This window comes from Symphodus melops (assembly GCF_947650265.1).
Source record: "Symphodus melops genome assembly, chromosome: 22".
NCBI classification, from domain to species: Eukaryota; Metazoa; Chordata; class Actinopteri; order Labriformes; family Labridae; genus Symphodus; species Symphodus melops.
In genome coordinates, this window is record NC_136712.1 from 858133 (window position 1) to 877329 (window position 19197).

General features: G+C 47.4%; 2 protein-coding genes across 4 annotated transcripts in view; both read left to right on the forward strand.

Moving 5' to 3' along the window:
- On the forward strand, positions 1–5586 carry mansc1 (MANSC domain containing 1). The gene is made up of 5 exons (XM_079334781.1): positions 1–801; positions 2152–2237; positions 3229–3556; positions 3778–3918; positions 4435–5586. Exons 3-5 carry the CDS (start codon positions 3304–3306, stop codon positions 5433–5435), a joined length of 1395 nt encoding a protein of 464 aa, XP_079190907.1. The 5' UTR covers positions 1–801; positions 2152–2237; positions 3229–3303; the 3' UTR covers positions 5436–5586.
- Positions 5345–19197, forward strand: part of lrp6 (low density lipoprotein receptor-related protein 6) — a 27878-nt gene continuing 14025 nt past the window's right edge. For 2 of the 3 annotated variants that reach the window (XM_079334754.1, XM_079334755.1), the window contains exons 1-5: positions 9998–10317; positions 12872–13268; positions 15484–15681; positions 15762–15958; positions 18316–18450. In XM_079334754.1, coding sequence (XP_079190880.1) covers positions 10263–10317; positions 12872–13268; positions 15484–15681; positions 15762–15958; positions 18316–18450 — 982 coding nt within the window. In that variant the 5' untranslated portion in view covers positions 9998–10262. Of the gene's footprint in view, positions 5430–9997; positions 10318–12871; positions 13269–15483; positions 15682–15761; positions 15959–18315; positions 18451–19197 lie in introns of those variants that run through there. The other variant, XM_079334756.1, reaches the window with a different exon arrangement.

The following is a 19197-nucleotide window of genomic DNA, read 5'->3' on the forward strand; positions in this document are numbered from 1 at the left end:
TGTTTTTCATCATAGTTTTCCAAAGGAAAGATTTTAACTTAATGTTTTATTTTTTACGCATAAATGTTTTTCCCTTGGCACCATTGGTCTTCCATACGTTTAATGAGTTAGCAACGAAGCTAACTGTTTAAAATACGTCTGTTTAAGATGTGTTTCTTTAATGCATTGTTCATGTTCAGCTTGTTAAATTATTGACGAAGCTGCTGCCTATAAACGGCTTATATAAATACCATTTTTCTTTTTTTAAAATGTGAATATTTAAAACACGGAGTATTTATTATTATTTTTTTATCGGACTTCTAAATATGATATTACGCAGCCTGTTGATTTTGAAATCCGTGTATTTGAGCTCGTCCTGTGTTTTTTCGGGACGCAGGCTCCATCCCTCCCCCCTTCCAGAGGACAAAGACTAAAATGGGTCAGACTCCAGAGAGAAACCAGCCATCATGTAATGTAGTTCATCGAGCTCGAGACGCTAACGACGTTTTAAAAACCCGCGAAGAACATGTCGCGTGAACGTTTTTCCCTCCACATCTAACGGTCGGCGATGACGTGCACGCGGTGATTAACGGACATTTAACGGCGGAAAAAAAACACGGTTGTTATATCCATCATGTCCTCTTGGGATGGGTGAAGCAGCATAGGCTACTGGGACTTAACTGGGATCTCTCCTCCTCCTGCTGCTGGTGCTACTGGGCTCCTGGTTCCTGTCAAAACACCGACTCATCAGGCTGTCGACTGACCGACGGAGGGTGATGGAAGCCGGGCAGAGTTAATCTGTGTCCTCGCGGGAGAATAAAGGTATATACGTTACTGTGTTTTAATCACATCGTGTTACATTATGTCCCAGTTACCCAGTAACACCAGCACCATTAAAACTAGTCCACACGTATTAGTAGCATACAGCAGGTGGAAGAAGGAAAACCGTTTCTCACTAAATAACGTTTTATTTCTGATAGGAGTCTTTACAGGTAATTTGATCAGTTTTTATGTAACTATTATATTATTTATATCCTTTAATATAGGGTTAGGGTTATTATTTTATCTTCAGATAGAAACCCTCAGCTTCAGATTGGATGTCACTGTAACTCTTCTACATTTCTCTTAGTCATTTCAGATTAGATAATAATCAATTAGATAAAATCATCTTTATTGATTCGCCATTGGGGGGAAATTATCATGTTTCAATAGTTTGAAAGACGGCAGTACTAATACTATTAATAACAGAAATAATAAGAACAGGAAGAAGGCAAAACTAACTATTATATTAAAAAATATAAATATTTATCTAAATTATTTCCATGATGTTTTCATACACATGAGGTAAATGTTGAAAAATACTGATGGTTTTGTTGTAAAGTACAGACATAGACCTGCAGAATTGAAACAGGTGTTGATAACGTCTGAATTTATCAGAATCAATTTGAAGTTAAAAGTTTTAGCATTGTGACCTCGTGAAACACCTGATCGAAGTTTTTGAATATTGACTTTTCCATTCCACATCTTTGAATATCACAACATATCGTACCGTGATTTAAGTCTTTTTCCTTATTCTTGGTTTACCCTTCATCCAGGAACGCCTCCTCTTTTCCTGTTCGTCTCTTGGTTATGGTATATTATCGCCAATATGAATAGTGAGACAATTTTCATTTTAGCATTCAATGTGAAACAATGTCTGGAACATAAATATAAGTTAAAACCAGAGCTTGAGATTTTCAGGTTCTGTTTTGCACCAAAAAGCATAGAGGAGATTTTTGATTCATTGAGCTGTAACTTGTTTGCTAATGCACGGCCTCCTGAAGTGAGTCTGAGGCGTATAGATGTAAAGAACAATCAGAAACAATAAGTGGAAGATCACTGATAAAAACAGAGAATCTGTTCTGTTCTTAGTGAGATGTCAGGCCAGATGACTGACCTGAGATGTCATTTAAAGGTTTTCATAACATGACAATAGTTTGTGTTACTTTTACTCAAAAGTGAAAATGTGACGCTGATAAATCTGCTCATATGAAACTAAGAACACTTAATGTGTCTCCAATTCGGTTTGTTTTGTAACAGTATAAAGCCTGAGACGACAGCGTGCTGATAGTGGGTCAGATAGCTGCAGCTGTAAAGCAGATATGGTGAACTAATTCCTCCTGTCCTGTTCAGGAGACGGGCTAAAGTCCTGCAGGGTGGACTGTGGACCCAGAGACCCACCGAGCGTCTGATGGAGGACTGTTCACATCGTCGGCCTGGTGAGTTTCTCCTCTAAATACACTCTGAAAGACTTCATCTGAAATGTGCAGACTCATTAAAGTGTCCATCATCATCACCCAGAGTGACCTCGTTCACTTTGAGCAGAAATCTAAAAATGGCAGCGACGGAGGAGAAGTTTCCATTTTTAGATTTCTATTTTCTCCCTCGTGTTAAATTCTAATTGTGTTCTTTTTGTTGTCGTTGCGAGCTGAGACAGATCTGGGGCTCAGAGGCGACAGGAACAGGAAGTGAAAGTGTAAAAAAAAAAAAAAAAAAAGTCTAGACTGTCACTGATCAAAGTGTGAAGAATCAAAAAAATCCTAAAAAAAAAAATCTTTGTCTTAATGATGTGTGCTTTCAAAAACTTCTGAAGCCAAGTTGAATGAAAGGAGGTGCAGTTTGAGTTCACTTTAAAAGTTCCTCCTGAACGTCTCCGGATCTGTTGAACAACAGATTATGTAACGTTACATAACGACACAGATTTACATTGACTGACTTTGTCGCAAGTTGTCTTAAAAGTCATTTGTCAATCACTCTGAGTTTCTCTTCCTCGAACTGTGTCGTGAACACCCTCATCATGTTGTTGTTTGTCGGTGATGAATCAGCAGCAGTGACGGAGCCATCGCACCGACCGTCCAATCAGAGAAACATGTTCTGTGAACATCGTGTACAGCTGCTGATCGAGCGCAATTACACTTAATGATAAATATTATACATCTCTTCTGTATTTGGCATTTTTTAAAATAATCTGATGCTGCGTGATATCTAACCTTTATGTGCTGTTGGACACGGTGTGAAATATCCTGGTCCATGAAAACAGTTTAAAACATCGTGATAAGAGTTTAGACTGCAGTACCCATTTTAAACACTAGGGGTCAGAGTTACATACTGCTCCTTTAAAGAATTGCTGACTTAATATTTTCTCGTGTAGTAAAGCAGAGAGTCTGTTTAAAGAGGGTACCGTTGTGTGTGTGTGTGTGTGTGTTGCAGTGTATTCGTGTGGATCTCCGCCCTCCTTCGTTGGACTCTGAGCTGATCCTGGTCACAGACCGTACGCCTGCAGACATGTCTCCTCCAGCTTCCTGTTCACACTCGCGGACGCTCCGGCTGCTCCTCGTCGCTCTGCTGACGTTGACCATGATGACATCACTTCCTGTGTCGGCCGTGGAGGCGGAGACGTGTTTCTCCAGACAGCACCAGAGTGTGATCGTGAACGTCAGGCTGGCTCTCAGCAGACCGACCACTGTGATGGACGCCCGCGTCGTTCGCTCTGAGAGGGACTGCGTGCTCGCCTGCTGCTCTGAGGAGGTGAAACCAGGTGAGAGCACCTGTAAAGGTGAACGACTCCTGGTTAGTGATGCGTCCCGCTCTCCTTCTGTTTGCAGGCAGCCCGATCTAAAATCATGAACATGTTCCATATTTGACTTGAGAAGAAACACACATTTTAAAGACGGGCGATATCGTATTGGAAGCGTTGAAAATGTTGACAGCATTAATGTGTAATAATGTGTGTGTGTGTGTGTGTGTGTGTTTCTGAAGGTGCTAAGTGCAACATGGCCGTGTTCAACGGCAACAAACACGCAGGTGAAGATAACTGCTTCCTGTTTCACTGTCAGACGGAGCAGGACTGTCCTCTGATGAAGGGTCAGGACGGCATCAACACCTACGACATCTACAAAGGTAAACACATCTGAACTTCAGCTCACAGGTGAAAAGAATCCCTTCTAACACACATTAAAAACATTCTGTATAGTGACTTCACACACAGATTTAGTTTTTATTATTATTTTGTAAATACTACTCACCTTATGTAAATACTTGCTGCTGTTTTGGATCCTGCACTACGAGCCGATGCAGTGAAATCTTATTCTTATCTGAGCTGTAAAGTTCAAGTTTGAATGACAATAAAGAAAGTCTGCCTTTTTAAATCTGGCTCTTATTTTGAAAAATATCAGAGTTTAAATGACTTAAAGTGTCGTTTTTGTCTCTGACCACCTCTTCAAGCGGGCACGATACCCGAGTACGGGACACGTCTGTTTGTGTTGACACTGGTCTAATGAAGCGAGCGTCACGCAGAGCCGTGTCCGTACAGACGGAGGTCGACCTCGACGGGTCTCAAATCAGATTGATTTTGCCGCCTCCGACTCGCCGTCAGGTGTCGTAAAGAAACGTCATTCTGTCTTCTTTCCTGCACAGGTTTGATTCATCCAACCACGGTGAGACCTGCTGCCATGACAACCACCTCCACCACCACCACCACCACCACCACCACCACCGCGCCAACGACCACCACCACACAACCCACGACCACCACGACCACGCAGAGCACCACAGCTCCAACAACAACAACCACAACAACACCGACCACGACCACCGTGCGGGCTCCCACCACCACACCACCTCCACCTCCACCAATCATCATCCTCGCCACCATGTCTCCTGTGACTCAACCACCACCCACCACCGCCACGACTCCAACTACGACCACGACCACGACTACACCGGCTCCGACTACACCTACTACGACAACCACTACGACCACGACCACCATGAGGAAACCAAACCACCCCAACAGGAAGCAAAACAAAACCCCCAAGAAAACAAAACCACACCCAGTCAGCACCACGACCTCCGCCCCGCCTCCTCAGAACGCCACCGCATTGCTTCCTGTTGTAACGGCTGCACCGAGAACTACTGAGAAACTACAGCCGCGCACGGAAACTACAAGTACGACCACGACCACAACCACAACGACCACGACAACCACGACCACAACTCCAACAACAACCACAGCGACCCCAACAACAACCACGACTACTACGACCCGTCCTACTACGACCACGACCACTCCAGCTCCAACCACGACCACTCCTAAACCTGCAACGACAACCACGACCACCACTGAGCCGCCAACCACCAGAGCGACTCAAGCAGTGAGTCTAATCATCGTCCCTAAAGGCGCCGATCAATCAGATCACGCCCTGCAGTCTGACCCCGCCCTCCAGAACTCAAGCATCAGCCGGGGGAAGGCGGTGGCAGCGCGGGGGGCGTTGAAGAGTGGCGTTGTGGCGTTCATGGTGCTCGGGCTCGCCGTGCTCACGCTGGCTCTGGCGGTTGGCGGACGGAAAGCAATGGAGTCCTTCGACAGACGCCATTACACGAGACTGGAGCTGAACGACCTGCACTACGAGGTATAAGGAGGGACGAACGTCTCCGCGGGTCTTTGAGGTTTTTTTTTTTTTTTTTTTTTTACTACAGAAGCTCAAAAGGACAAAAAGCAGAACTCACAATGAGTAAGAATACGATTGTTAACGTTTGATTTTTAAACAGCACAAAGTGACACAATAATGGAATGTCTGCTTCACTGCTTTAGGGGGCGTGGCTAAAGCAAGAACTCGATTCTGATTGGCCAGAGTGTGTGCATTATTCTGCAATAACCGCAGCTCTGGAACAGTTCAATAACGTCGACATCGTCGTGTTTACGAGTTTAAAGACTTTTAACTGAAACAGTTGTTTTCAGATTCAGCCAACTGGATTTTTTTTTTTTTTAACTCGACAGACACTGAGGTTTCCCGCATTGGCAGTGATGTTGAGTTCATATGATTGGATTTAAAGGAATAATAACCTGTTCTCATTTTTACTGAAAAACACTCGTTGACTGGCGTTTGACCTTTAACCTTCATCTTGAGTCCCGTGACGCTCTGAAAAGTAGCGCAGTGTGGCGACGACGCTCAGACATACGGAAGCCCTCGGCGGACATGCACCCAGATATTTTATTTAAATCTGTTTCTCCGTAACTTGTCTCTCGTGATCTCGCTTTAAGAACGCTGGTTTCTGAAGTGGTTATTACGGGGAAAGAGATTCTGAGAAAACAGTTTGTTGTTTGTTTGTTATCACGGAGGAAACGGGGTCTATTAGAATGTGTGGATGCATGTTTGCAGGGCTCTGTGTACGGAAGCCCAGAGTGGACATACATCCAAACAACTTATTGTAATCTGTTTTCTCGTGATGTCAAGCTGTTCTTGACTTGTTTCTCGCTTTATCTCGGGATTCTAACACGAGTTTTTGAAACAGTTAATTTAGTTTTATGTATTTATGTTTGTCCGCTTAAGGCTTCCGTACTTTGAGCCTTTTATTTTATTTATTTTTTCAATCACAGGAGAACAAAAACACGCAGTTTATAAAAATGTGTTTTTAAAAGCTTTAAAATCGTTCCTGTTTCATGGCAGGCAGTCTGTGAGGAACATCAGGTGTGAGTGATAAATGTAAAGATCTCGGATTTAAAAAAAAAACAACAACAAGGTGACAAATCAAGAAACGTCATCAAATGATTAAAGGATGAACGAGCGACCTGCTAAAGTGACAGAGAAGCTCAAAACTAGAATTATTATTATTATTAAATTATTTTTCAAACTTTGTTATAGATCACTCGATGTTCAGTTTTCTTATAAAACACTTTAAAAACATGAATCATGAGAAGCTGCTGTATGAGAGTCGTGAACGTGATTTTAAAAGTCAGGAAATATTCAGAGCAGAAAACTGTGAATGTTTTATTTTACACTCTGTCCTAACAGAAGGCGAGCGTGAGACGCCGCCTCGTCAATCAACATCTCGCCGTGAGCTGAATATCGTTTCTCTCCGGTGTTGACACAAGCTCGACGTTTCAGTCACAGATATGTTGTTTGTGCACTTTTATCTCCACTTTGTAAAACGAGCGAGGAAACAGTCGAATCGGGCGGATTTTGTTGCTAGCTTGCGTCGCGCGCTTTTAGGACAGGCTCAAAGAAGACACCTTTGCACATGATAACTGTAAACACTCTTTATTTTATTTTAAAATAATTTCATACAAACATGAACACATCGACGTCGGGATGACTTTTTTTATTACACGGCGCCTTTGTGCCTCCGTAGTTTCTCACAATTGACCTTTTTGGTTTTAATTTCCTTCTGCATTTTGTTTCTGACTTTCCTGGACGTCGCTGGAAGCTGAATCTGTGCCGTGGAGTGAGTTCAGTCGTAATCTCGTTCTCGTTCTTGAACCTCCGTGCGATTTATTTAAGTGAACTTAAACGTCTGCTGCCGACGGAGTCAAAGAACAAACAGCAATATTTTTATCCCTGAATCTCAGGAAGCCTCTGAAGTGGAGAAACACTGGATGGTACGAGCGGACACACATCTGTACATTCGGCCCTGCGTGGTTCGAGGCCTTCTTTCTGCCATGGGGGGGGGGGGGGGGGGGGGGGGTTAACCCTTTGTGTATAAGACGTACACCTGCATGAATTTTTACTTCCACCTGCTTCAGCCATACGAGCCTGTGACTGCATCTCGAAACACGCGCGCGCCGCCTACACGTCAGACTCACTCTCTCACTGTGTCGTTTTCTTTTTTTCTTAACATGTTTTCTTCTTTCACACGTGGAACAAAATGTAAACGATGGATGCAATTCTCTGAAAATCAATGCACTATTGTGTCCTGTGTTTTTTGATAAATATGATATGCTTCTTTTTGAATATTAGATTGTTTTTCATAGGTAAGAGTACACTGGCCGCGCACTATTTTCCTATAATAATAATCAGTAAGTTTGTATTGGATGTTTTAAGGGGTGCAGACTGAAGCTGCTGCAGCGTCAGACCGCCACTAGGGGGCAGCAGCAGCCTGATGAACGCCTGCAGCTGCACTTCTTTTGACTTGTTTTCACTTCTCTTGCTTTAATCTTTTATTACAATGTCTGATTAGTTACATGGATGGAAATAGTTTGGTCTCGTTTTGTGAAGTGATGCTTTTGCATAAGTTTGGACTTTGATGTTTTGTTCTTATAAGCATTAAAAAAAATGTGATTTTTGAATTTTGCGTTGGTTTTACAGAGTTCTGTCAGTAAAATGTTCTTACACAAGTTTGATGTTATTTTTCCTACAAACTCATTTTGGAGTTTATTTGAATTATACGGGAGCCTGGAGCAGACATAAACCTCATCATGGATTAACCAGCGTCGTAGTTTCAAAACAAACAATTTGAATGAGATATATATTAAAAAAATATTTAAAAAAAAAAAAAAAAAAAAAAAAAAAACTTGGGGCGGCAGTAGCTCAGTCTGTAGGGACTTGGGTTGGGAACCGGAGGGTTGCCGGTTCAAGTCCCGGCACGGATCAAGTCCGGAAACTGGTCTGGTAGCTGGAGAGGTGCCAGTCCATCTCCTGAGCACTGCCGAAGTGCCCCTGAGCAAGGCACCGAACCCCAAAAAAACTGCTCTGGAGCGCCCTCTGTGGGCAGCCCGCTCACTCTGAGACCTCTCCATTAATGCAGAGTGAAAAAAACGAATTTCCCCTCGCGGGATTAATAAAGTATATATATATATTTAAAAAAAGAAACGTCAACTTATTTTCCTAAAAAAAAAAACTGTTCAAATATCTTGATGCATTGAATTAAAGCCAAAAAAAAGATATCTTACTGAAATAAAATTACAAATATATTCTTATCAAATGTGAGTTAAAATGGAAGAACGCTGCTTTTAAACATTTATAAATAATGTCAGGACACAATTAGAAATGTAGCTATACATTTAATATCCACATTTTCCTAAAATCCAGAGGTAACTTTTCCCACTTTTTACAACATTATAAGTTAATATTTAACAGAATATAAAGCATTGAAGTAGATAAACAGCATTTTAACTTGTTATGAGAAGCAGAGTTCGTCCTTTGTGTAGAAATACTTTCACGATACTGCTGTGTGTGTGTGTGTGTGTGTGTGTGTGTGTGTGTGTGTGTGTGTGTGTGTGTGTGTGATAAACTAGTCCCGCAGGAATGTGTGTGTTTCTCCACACAACAGCTCGCCTGTGTGTGTGTGTGTGTGTGTGTGTTTCTTGTATTTAGCAGCGGCGGTGTAACGTGCAGGCGGCGGGGCGTTTTCCGTGTTGTAACATTATCTTTGGCTCGAGAGCATGAAATCAGAACAACAATAGAAAGCAGAGGAGCCGAGGAGGACGAAGGAGGAGCCGAGGAGCCGCTGGAAGAGTGAAGGGCAGTCCGTGGACGAGTCTGCTCTTTGAACCGACTCTCTTTAAAGTATCTGACTCCCACATTTAAAAAAAAAAAAAAAACCTCCCAGAAGGTTAAAAAAAAAAAAAATCCCAAGAGCCTGTTTCTAATTGGCTCAAGCTGAAAGGTGGTTCAATTTTTGATTACTCATCCAAGATTATACATTTATATTTGTCACACGCTCAGACAGATATGAAGTCAAATGTAAACATGTTAGGGAGGATAAGAGACGTGTTATCCATAATTAGGAGCGTGAGCGTTCTAACTTTATTCTGACTGATTATCGGGAATAAAGTCCTTATTCCAGGAATTTAATCCAAATACACTTATATGACATTTTAACTTTATTTTGAGATTCTATGTTATCAGCTTTAGTTTCTCAGCTTTTATCTTTACATTTCAACATTTTTTTTAGAAGTGCGGTCAGCTGGTGGTCACTGAGCGCCTCATGTACGAAGGCAGGTGGTTGGGGGTTCAAATCCGACCTGCACATCATTCTCCATGATCTCTCCCTGCTTGATTTCCAACTCCTCCGTCCTGACTCTGAAACAATCAGGCATGCTAATTCTCCAAGTAAAAGAAAATCTTCTAAGACTAAGCCAAATGAGTCCATCACTACAATGAGCCGAGCTTCCCATCACTACGGCGGAGGGGGAGGAGGGGGAGGAGGGGGGGGGGGGGGGAATAGGAGGAATAGGAGGAGGAGGGGAGGAACAGGGGGAGGGGGGGCAGCAGCAGCTTCCTCACAGCGGAAGGAGACGACGGATCTCCTGCAGGACAATGTGAGACACGGGAGAGTTGATCCAACGCAGTTAGCCGCAGCCAGGATGGACTTGGGGATCATTTAGCGCGTTGTGCAGCTCGAGCTCAGCCTGAATCACTGTCGGGATATCATTAGTAGTTTGTGCAGAGGAAGCGGCCGCAGCGATGGGAGTCCTGCGCTGAGCGGCGCGCGCGAGGCGGCAGGGCCAAAGAAACGGGAGAAAGATGGGTGTCGTGCTGCGGAGCCTGTTGTTGTGTAGTTTTTGTTTGCTCATACGAGGTGAGTTTTACGAAAAATCCACACATCTGCGGCTCTTTTCGTTCACGTGTCATCTGTAGATGTTTAAAAGTGTTGTTGAGAGTTGTTAAAATCAGTTTTAAGGGGTGATTTTCGATGCTGTATCCGCGCGAGGGGCCCTCATTCCCGGGGTAGATTTCTCCCGAGCGGAGCTAACGTTGCATCCGAGGTGCATTCAGGTTCGCTTCGGATGCTCGGTTTTCTCACTTTTTGAAGTCCTTTCGCTGAACTTTGTTGTCAAATCAAGTGAAGACACTAAAAAATAAACATTAATTGCCTCAGAATATATTTCAGCCATAATGTGTTATTAGCAACATGTTAACACAATGTAATGTCATATTAGACATTAGACAAATGAGCACAACGTGTAATACAATCAGAGAGTTTATAAAACGTTTAACGAGTGAGTGAATATAGGCTGAAGTCCACCTTATTTCTTTGTAACACAATATACACTGTGAACTCGGCGAGCATGAGTTCATGTTCAGCCTTGAGGAAAGGTTGAATTTGAACTTAACTTGAATTTACAAGCGTAAAATTCGCGTATCTGATTATTTCCCCGACTCGTGAACGCAGCGTTAGCCAGGCTGCTATACGTGCGGCGCCTCTCCGCCTGTTTGCTGCTGGAAGCTGCGGAGAAAGAAACCGCAAACAGCCTGTGTTTAGCTGGAAAAATGCCCCACATATCATCTCCACCCCGGCTACAATATACTCCCAGAGTAGATTTATTATTTTAACTTAGTTTCCAGTGGATGTTACCTCGCTAACTACTGATTTAGTAACTTAAAACTGTCTGGGATCGACTCTAGGAAGCGTTTAGCACAACAGATGCTAAGTTAGCAGCTAGTTAGCTTCTCATTAGCTGCACAAATACATAATTAAACTACTCGCAAAATAATACAAATGTTCTATTTTAAATCACAAAGTCTTAGTACATGCTGGACTTTGTTACACATCCAGATCTGAACAAAACTTAAATTATTGTTTTTTGATTCAGTTTTATTCTTTTATCTTTGTAATATTCGGATTTATGACACATTAATAAACGCACAGACCTTATAGAGTTCAGTTTTAAACTCAATTAAGCCAATACAGGGTCCTGGAAAATAAGGGAAAAGGAAAAAAACATCTTTTAAAAATGTCTCCTAATTTTTCATCAGTTTCCAATAAACGATCTTTGTCACCTGAAGGGGTTAAATAATGATGGTGACGTTTCACAGTGACACCTTCAGACAGGCAGGTGCACTTAGGGTAACATTTGACCCCGAGTATACAAACGCCTTCAACATGGCGTACGTAAGTGCATGACATCAGACCTGCATGACCAGCAGGGGATTGGAGCATTTGTTGTGCACGCCATTAGAACGCTCTGCGTCTGCGAGTACCTGGGCAGAGCGCCGCTGGGCAGAGCGCCGCTACAACAATACTTGCAGATAGCTCCAGTGTGTCCTGTGTAAATGCGTCTCAGAGTCCTGACTGTCTCCAGTGAGGGAGAAGCTGGAGTCCTGCTGGCTGTGTTGTTGTCAGAGCTGTGTTTACATGGACGGGACGGCCGGCTCCTCCCCTTGTGTATAAAAGCTGTTTTAGAGGAAGAACGGCGCCATCTACGGGATCAAAAAGTCTGCTCGAGAATATTATGGTTTTTAATATCAGACTTAACCACTGAATCATTAATGATTAGTGATTAGAGGAAGACTTCCTGTTTCCCCATGAAGCCTTGCAGCTCTGATGTCATCATGAAGCCTTAAAAGATGGACGATCAGACTCATTTCCTGATTGATTGTGAATAAAACAGCTGACAGGTTTTCTCCCTCCTCTCGTGTCCTCCTGCAGAGTTCAGCTCGTACGTCTGAGGAGGTTCGCTTGTAGTAAATATTTGCAGAAGGAAATTCCCCCTGTGTGGGGGGGGGGGGGTTCTGTGACCTCCTCTCCGGCGTGGATCAGTCGGGTTGTGGGTTCGGCTCAGAGCCAGGATCCTGCAGAGAGGAAGTCCAGAGTCCTGCCGACACGTCGAGTTAACACCACGAGCAGAGAGCTTATTTTTTTTAACTTCAAAGGCGGGGGGGGGAAGGGGGGAAGGGGGGGGGGTCACTTCTGTCCTGAGACTTCAGCCCGCCGACGCTCATCAGCTGCCGGTCGAACACGATCATCTCCTCCAAGATCAACAAGAAAAACTCCTTTTAGTGAATTTATGAAGTTTATTTTGTGCTTTTTAAAAAAACTCAGTTCCAATTTATTTTAAGCTTCTTCTTTTTTTAACATGTTTTAAATGTTTTAATTTATTTTCTGCTTTTAAAGGAGAATGTTTTCTGACTCTGCTGCAGGATGAAGAGATTAAACAAACCAGAGGAAACATTTCAAAGTGTTTAAAATGTTTTAATGACTTAAATGTGATTTTAGGAGTTTTTAAACAACTTTATATTTTTGTGTTTTTCAAATCTTTGATCTTTTTGAATCTCTGCTGAATCCTCCTCTCTGATTGGACGTTGAGCTTCTGTTTAAGTCATGTCCTGTGTTTTTTTTTTGTTCCTCCCAGGCGTGCCGCTGCTTCTGTATGCAAACCGGCGGGACCTCCGGCTCGTGGACGCGGCGCACGAGAAGGCCAACGCCACGGTGGTGGTGGGAGGGCTGGAGGACGCCGCCGCGGTGGACTACGTCTACTCGCAGGGTCTCATATACTGGAGCGACGTGAGCGAGGAGGCCATCAAACGTACCGCGTTCAACCAATCAGGGGCCAGCGCCATTCAGATTGTTGTGCCGGGGCTGGTGTCCCCGGACGGGCTGGCCTGTGATTGGTTAGGAAGTAAACTTTACTGGACGGACTCAGAGACCAATCGCATCGAGGTGGCCGAGCTGGACGGCTCTCTGAGGAAAGTTCTGTTCTGGCAGGAGCTGGACCAGCCGAGGGCCATCGCTCTGGACCCCGAACGAGGGTGAGTGTGGGCGGGACGGGGGGCGGGGCTAAGATTGTTGATAAAGAATGGACGGTTCTGTTTCTGCTGGCGCTATTGATTTAAGTTCAACGAAGAACCCTTCAGGGCCGGATCGGTACCTTAGCAGAAGGACGGTTCTGATCCATTCCCAGCTTCAGATAAAATAAAAGGGTCCAAACTGACCCGGACCACTCGGTTGAAACGGGGCGTCTGCGTGCTCCGTAGGGACGTGAAGATGAACCGCGGAGGCCGATTTCAAAGGTGTCATGGCTCACATCGGCACTCGTTACCACGGCAACCGAGGGGGGAAAAAAAAGATGGTGAATCTGTGTTTTCATGGGATAAAAATCAAAGGAAGGGAAAATAAATGGTGAATCGTTCCGTCCGTCGTGCTCCGTGTTCGAAGGCGGAAACAAAGTCAAACATTGCTAAAAGCTACTTTGTGCTAAGCTAAGCTAAGCTGCTTTATAAATCAGCAGAGTCGGTCTGAACATGTGAATGTTCACTTGTTTATTTTAGCTGACTTCGTCTTCTGGACGTTCCCGCTACATTTCAGGACGAGCCGCTCGCCGTGCAGGACGTTTTATGAAAAGCTGAGCGAGGATCGCTCTCGGGGTGCGCTGGACGTTCGTGGGTTAAAAACTCAGCCGTCCGCTCTGACTCGTCCACGAGGGGAGAGTGGGAGTCTCCGCTCCTTTTGTCCTTGGCTGGTCCAGGATCAGATCTGGTTTCAGGAGGTCTGCGCGGCTCCTCCTGGAAACAGAACAACAGGCTCAGTGTTGTGAGGACGAGCGGCTCGCTGTCGGCAGCTCAGGAATGTTTGAATGAGGAGAAAAAGAGAGAGAGAGAGAGAGGGGGGGGGGGAGAGAGAGAGAGGGAGAGAGAGAGGGGGGGGGGAGAGAGAGAGAGATCATCACAGACGCTCTCTGAATATTCAGAAACTTTTCTGAAAACAAACTGAAAACCCCCCTAGTGTTTAAAATGAGTACTGCAGTCTAAACTCTAATCATCACAGAGAGCTGTCTGGCTCCGCCCCCTCCTCTCACACATGTGGTGGACACTGTAGCTTCAGTGTTTAGCCAGCTCTGCATGGCTCAGTCAGACGATCCACTCGGCCTCAGATAAAAGCGTCAGTAATGTATTCATGAGTTTTATTTAAATGCGTCCTCGTCTTTCTTCCTCCTCCGCGTTTGATGCCGCTCGCTCGCCGTCAGGAGATAAAAGTGGGAGCGAGCCGCTCGCTGTCACACGGGGTCTCCATGGCGCTCGGAGTGCGTGCGTGTTGTTCTGACCCGTTTGTGGATTGAAACTTTGATAAAAGCGACGTCCAAACAAACGCGCCGTCATCAGTGTGGAGACGGAAGAGAGCGGCTGATTGGCTGCACAGACGGTTGCCTTCCTCAGGGGGCGGAGCCATCCGTGTGTGCAGCTGTGATTGGATAACTGGGGGGGTGAAGTTTTTAACCTGCGTGTTCCTTTGATGTGTGAGTGTGTGAACTTTGTGTGTGTGTGTGCTCTGATTTACACTTCCACCTCAGCAGAGTGTTTGAGGCTCCTTCACTGCTGAGCTGTGATTGGTTGATAAAGACTTGTTGTGGTTCTGCGGCTGTTTCACTTCCCTGCTGTCACTCAGGAAGAGAGTGTGTGTGTGTGTGTGTTCGCTGCAGTTTGTCGTTCAGGTTTGAGCCGTACAGTTCTGACTCTGAGAGCGTGCGTGTTAGCGGCGTGCCGGACGAGGAAGGAACGCCGCCACCTGCTGTGTCCGAGTAGCGAGGAAGGTGGAGAGGGCGGAGCTAGAAATGACTTAATGAAAGCGAGTCGGTCAGTTTTGGATCATTTCAGAGTCTTCTGACTCTCTCAGACGTCTTCTAAAGGTCGGCGTTTATTCTGCACGCGCTCAGAGCGGTCCCGTTCAGTCTGCAGAGTCTCTCTAAATCCACGCTGGAACGCCGCGCTGGACTCGGTTCAGCCCGGATGATTAATGCACCAGGTAGCAAACACAAAGAGAGGTGTGTGTGTGTGTGTGTGTGTGTGTGTGTGTTCGGGTCCTGTTTTCTCTGCAGCTCGGGTCTTGTCGGGTCAGGGTCTCTCTGGGGGGTTCAGGTTCAGAGGTCTGACCCTGGTGTGTCTCCACCTGGAGCTTAGCCCCGGGGGTCTGTTGTCATGTTGTGATGTCATTGTGGTTGCCGTGGCGACTAACAGCGGTCTTCCTCAGGTTCATGTACTGGACGGACTGGGGCGAGGTCCCGAAGATCGAGCGAGCGGGGATGGACGGGACGAACCGCTCGATGATCATCGACAGAGAGATCTACTGGCCCAACGGTCTGACGCTGGACTACGACCAGCAGAAGCTGTACTGGGCCGACGCCAAACACAACTTCATCCACCGCTGCGACCTGGACGGATCCAACCGGTACGTGACCACGAGCTGACCCGCACGAGGTCGTGCGGATCAACCCTGAAAAGGTCAAAGTGTTCTTACTGTGTTTTCAGGGAGTCGGTGGTGAAGGGCGAGCTGCCTCACCCGTTCGCCCTCACGCTCTACGAGGACACGCTGTTCTGGACCGACTGGAACACGCACTCCATACACTCGTGCAGGAAGCAGACCGGCGCCGACCAACGCATCGTCCACTCCGACATCTTCTCCCCGATGGACATCCACGTCTTCAGCGCCAAGAGGCAGAACAGCCGTGAGTTTCTCTCTCTCTCCCGAGAGGCGTGGCCTCGAACGCCATCCAGAGTCTGGCGTAAATCCAACACTTGGCGTCCTCAAAGCGGACGACCCGGGTTCGAATCCGCACTGTCCCGTCTCTCCGATTTAACGGCGTTAAAACACGTTCTTAAATATATGGTGTCTGACCTGGAGTGACCTTCCCGTTACCGTGGCTCCCCGTGGACTCTGCGGTGGCGTGTGTTTGAACGCCGCTGATGTTGTTCGCACACACACATCCCGCGTTCTGACTCACGGCCACAGCCGACGAGGCCAAAACCTCGGAGGACTCCTGATCTTCATCGGCGGTTTGAGTTTTGAAATATTTGTTGACAGAAAGAAGAAATGTTTAGTTTGAAACTGGAGACGAACTCGTTCTTCATTTTTAAAACTCGTTTCTCAGAATCTCAAACAAAACAGCCGAACTTCTGTGAAATGATCAGGAGCGGCTCCTCGTCTCCTCCCTCCTCTGTCCTCGTCTCCTCCCTCCTCTGTCCTCGTCTCCTCCCTCCTCTGTCCTCGTCTCCTTCCTCGTCTCCTCCCTCCTCTGTCCTCGTCTCCTCCCTCCTCTGTCCTCGTCTCCTCCCTCCTCTGTCCTCGTCTCCTTCCTCCTCTGTCCTCGTCTCCTTCCTCCTCTGTCCTCGTCTCCTCCCTCCTCTGTCCTCGTCTCCTCCCTCCTCTGTCCTCGTCTCCTTCCTCCTTCCTCCTCTGTCCTCGTCTCCTCCCTCCTCTGTCCTCGTCTCCTCCCTCCTCTGTCCTCGTCTCCTTCCTCCTTCCTCCTCTGTCCTCGTCTCCTCCCTCCTCTGTCCTCGTCTCCTCCCTCCTCTGTCCTCGTCTCCTTCCTCCTTCCTCCTCTGTCCTCCTCTCCTCCCTCCTCTGTCCTCGTCTCCTCCCTCCTCTGTCCTCGTCTCCTTCCTCCTCCCTCCTCTGTCCTCGTCTCCTTCCTCCTCCCTCCTCTGTCCTCGTCTCCTTTCCTCCCTCCTCGTCTCCTCTCTCCTCTGTCCTCGTCTCCTCCCTCCTCTGTCCTCGTCTCCTTCCTCCTCTGTCCTCGTCTCCTTCCTCCTCCCTCCTCTGTCCTCGTCTCCTCCCTCCTCTTTCCTCGTCTCCTCCCTCCTCTGTCCTCGTCTCCTTCCTCCTCCCTCCTCCCTCCTCTGTCCTCGTCTCCTTCCTCCTTCCTCCTCTGTCCTCGTCTCCTTCCTCCTCCCTCCTCTGTCCTCGTCTCCTCCCTCCTCTGTCCTCGTCTCCTTCCTCCTTCCTCCTCTGTCCTCGTCTCCTCCCTCCTCTGTCCTCGTCTCCTTCCTCCTCCCTCCTCTGTCCTCGTCTCCTCCCTCCTCTGTCCTCGTCTCCTTTCCTTCCTCCTCTGTCCTCGTCTCCTTTCCTTCCTCCTCTGTCCTCGTCTCCTCCCTCCTCTGTCCTCGTCTCCTTTCCTTCCTCCTCTGTCCTCGTCTCCTTTCCTTCCTCCTCTGTCCTCGTCTCCTCCCTCCTCTGTCCTCGTCTCCTTCCTCCTCCCTCCTCTGTCCTCGTCTCCTTCCTCCTTCCTCCTCTGTCCTCGTCTCCTTCCTCCTCTGTCCTCGTCTCCTTTCCTCCCTCCTCTGTCCTCGTCTCCTTTCCTCCCTCCTCTGTCCTCGTCTCCTTCCTCCTCCCTCCTCTGTCCTCGTCTCCTTCCTCCTCCCTCCTCTGTCCTCGTCTCCTTCCTCCTCTCTCCTCTGTCCTCGTCTCCTTCCTCCTCCCTCCTCTGTCCTCGTCTCCTTCCTCCTCCCTCCTCTGTCCTCGTCTCCTTCCTCCTCCCTCCTCTGTCCTCGTCTCCTTCCTCCTCTCTCCTCTGTCCTCGTCTCCTTCCTCCTCCCTCCTCTGTCCTCGTCTCCTTCCTCCTCCCTCCTCTGTCCTCGTCTCCTTCCTCCTCCCTCCTCTGTCCTCGTCTCCTTTCCTCCCTCCTCTGTCCTCGTCTCCTTCCTCCTCCCTCCTCTGTCCTCGTCTCCTTCCTCCTCCCTCCTCTGTCCTCGTCTCCTTCCTCCTCTCTCCTCTGTCCTCGTCTCCTTCCTCCTCCCTCCTCTGTCCTCGCCTCGTCGTCGTCACAGAATCAAACGATCCTCTTTGATTCTGATGTTTTTTTAAAGTTTAATAAGAGGATCAGAGCTCCGCCCCTCTCCTGGTTTAAACGTGTGTGTGTGTGTGTGTGTGTGTGTGTGTGTGTGTGTGTGTGTGTGTGTGTGTGTGTGTGTGTGTGTGTGTGTGTGTGTGTGTGTGTGTGTGTGTGTGTGTGTGTGTGTGTGTGTGTGTGTGTGTGTGTGTGTGTGTGTGTGTGTGTGTGTGTGTGTGTGTGTGTGTGTGTTCCAGAGGCGAGCAGTCCGTGCTCGGTGAAGAACGGAGGATGTTCCCACCTGTGTCTCCTCTCCCCGATGAAGCCGTTCTTCCAGTGCGCCTGTCCCACCGGAGTCCAGCTGCTGGAGGACGGAAAGACCTGCAGAGACGGTGAGGACACACACACACACACACACTGACGCTCACACACACTGACGCTCACACGCACAGACACACACATCTTATTCCGGAAAACAGAAAGAAAATCACCTCGGGCGAATGCTCAACACTGATTGGTGCGTTCATGTTCCAATGCAATGAGTGCAGGCGCTTCTCTGTGCGTCTAAGATCGGTAACCATAGCAACCGGACCCGACCCTTTGGGCACCTCGTCCGTTCGTTCCTGATAACGGACACCTTGGCCCGTACTCGTCCGAGGTCGACCCAGACCCCAAACGCCTACCCGCCTCTTCCTGGGGGGGATCCCGAGGCGTTTCCAGACCAGGTCCGGGTCCGACCCGGGGTCTCATCCCAGCGGGGCCTGCCCCGGAAGAGAATTCAGACGTGGTTTAGACTCAAACACCTGCGTGCTCCACCGTGTTTCCCGAGCAGCTGAAGGTTGTGTTGTGTCTGGCTGACCTGTAGTTGCCACGGTAACCCCCCCCCCCCCCCTTAGCGGGCTGTTAGAATGGCAGCCCCCCCCCCCCCCATCTCTTTTATTTACATTTCTTGGTTCAGTACTCCGGCCTGCAGGGAGGGGTCGGTGGTCACGTGTTCCCCCCGCAGACAAAGTCTCCTTTCACCGCCGGGGGGTTTGACCATTTCACCACAGCGTGCTCGCTCTCTCTCCCTCGCTCGCTCGCTCGCTCTCTCTCTCCTTCCTTCAACCCACAGAGGGAAAGTGGTCGCCGTCTGACCT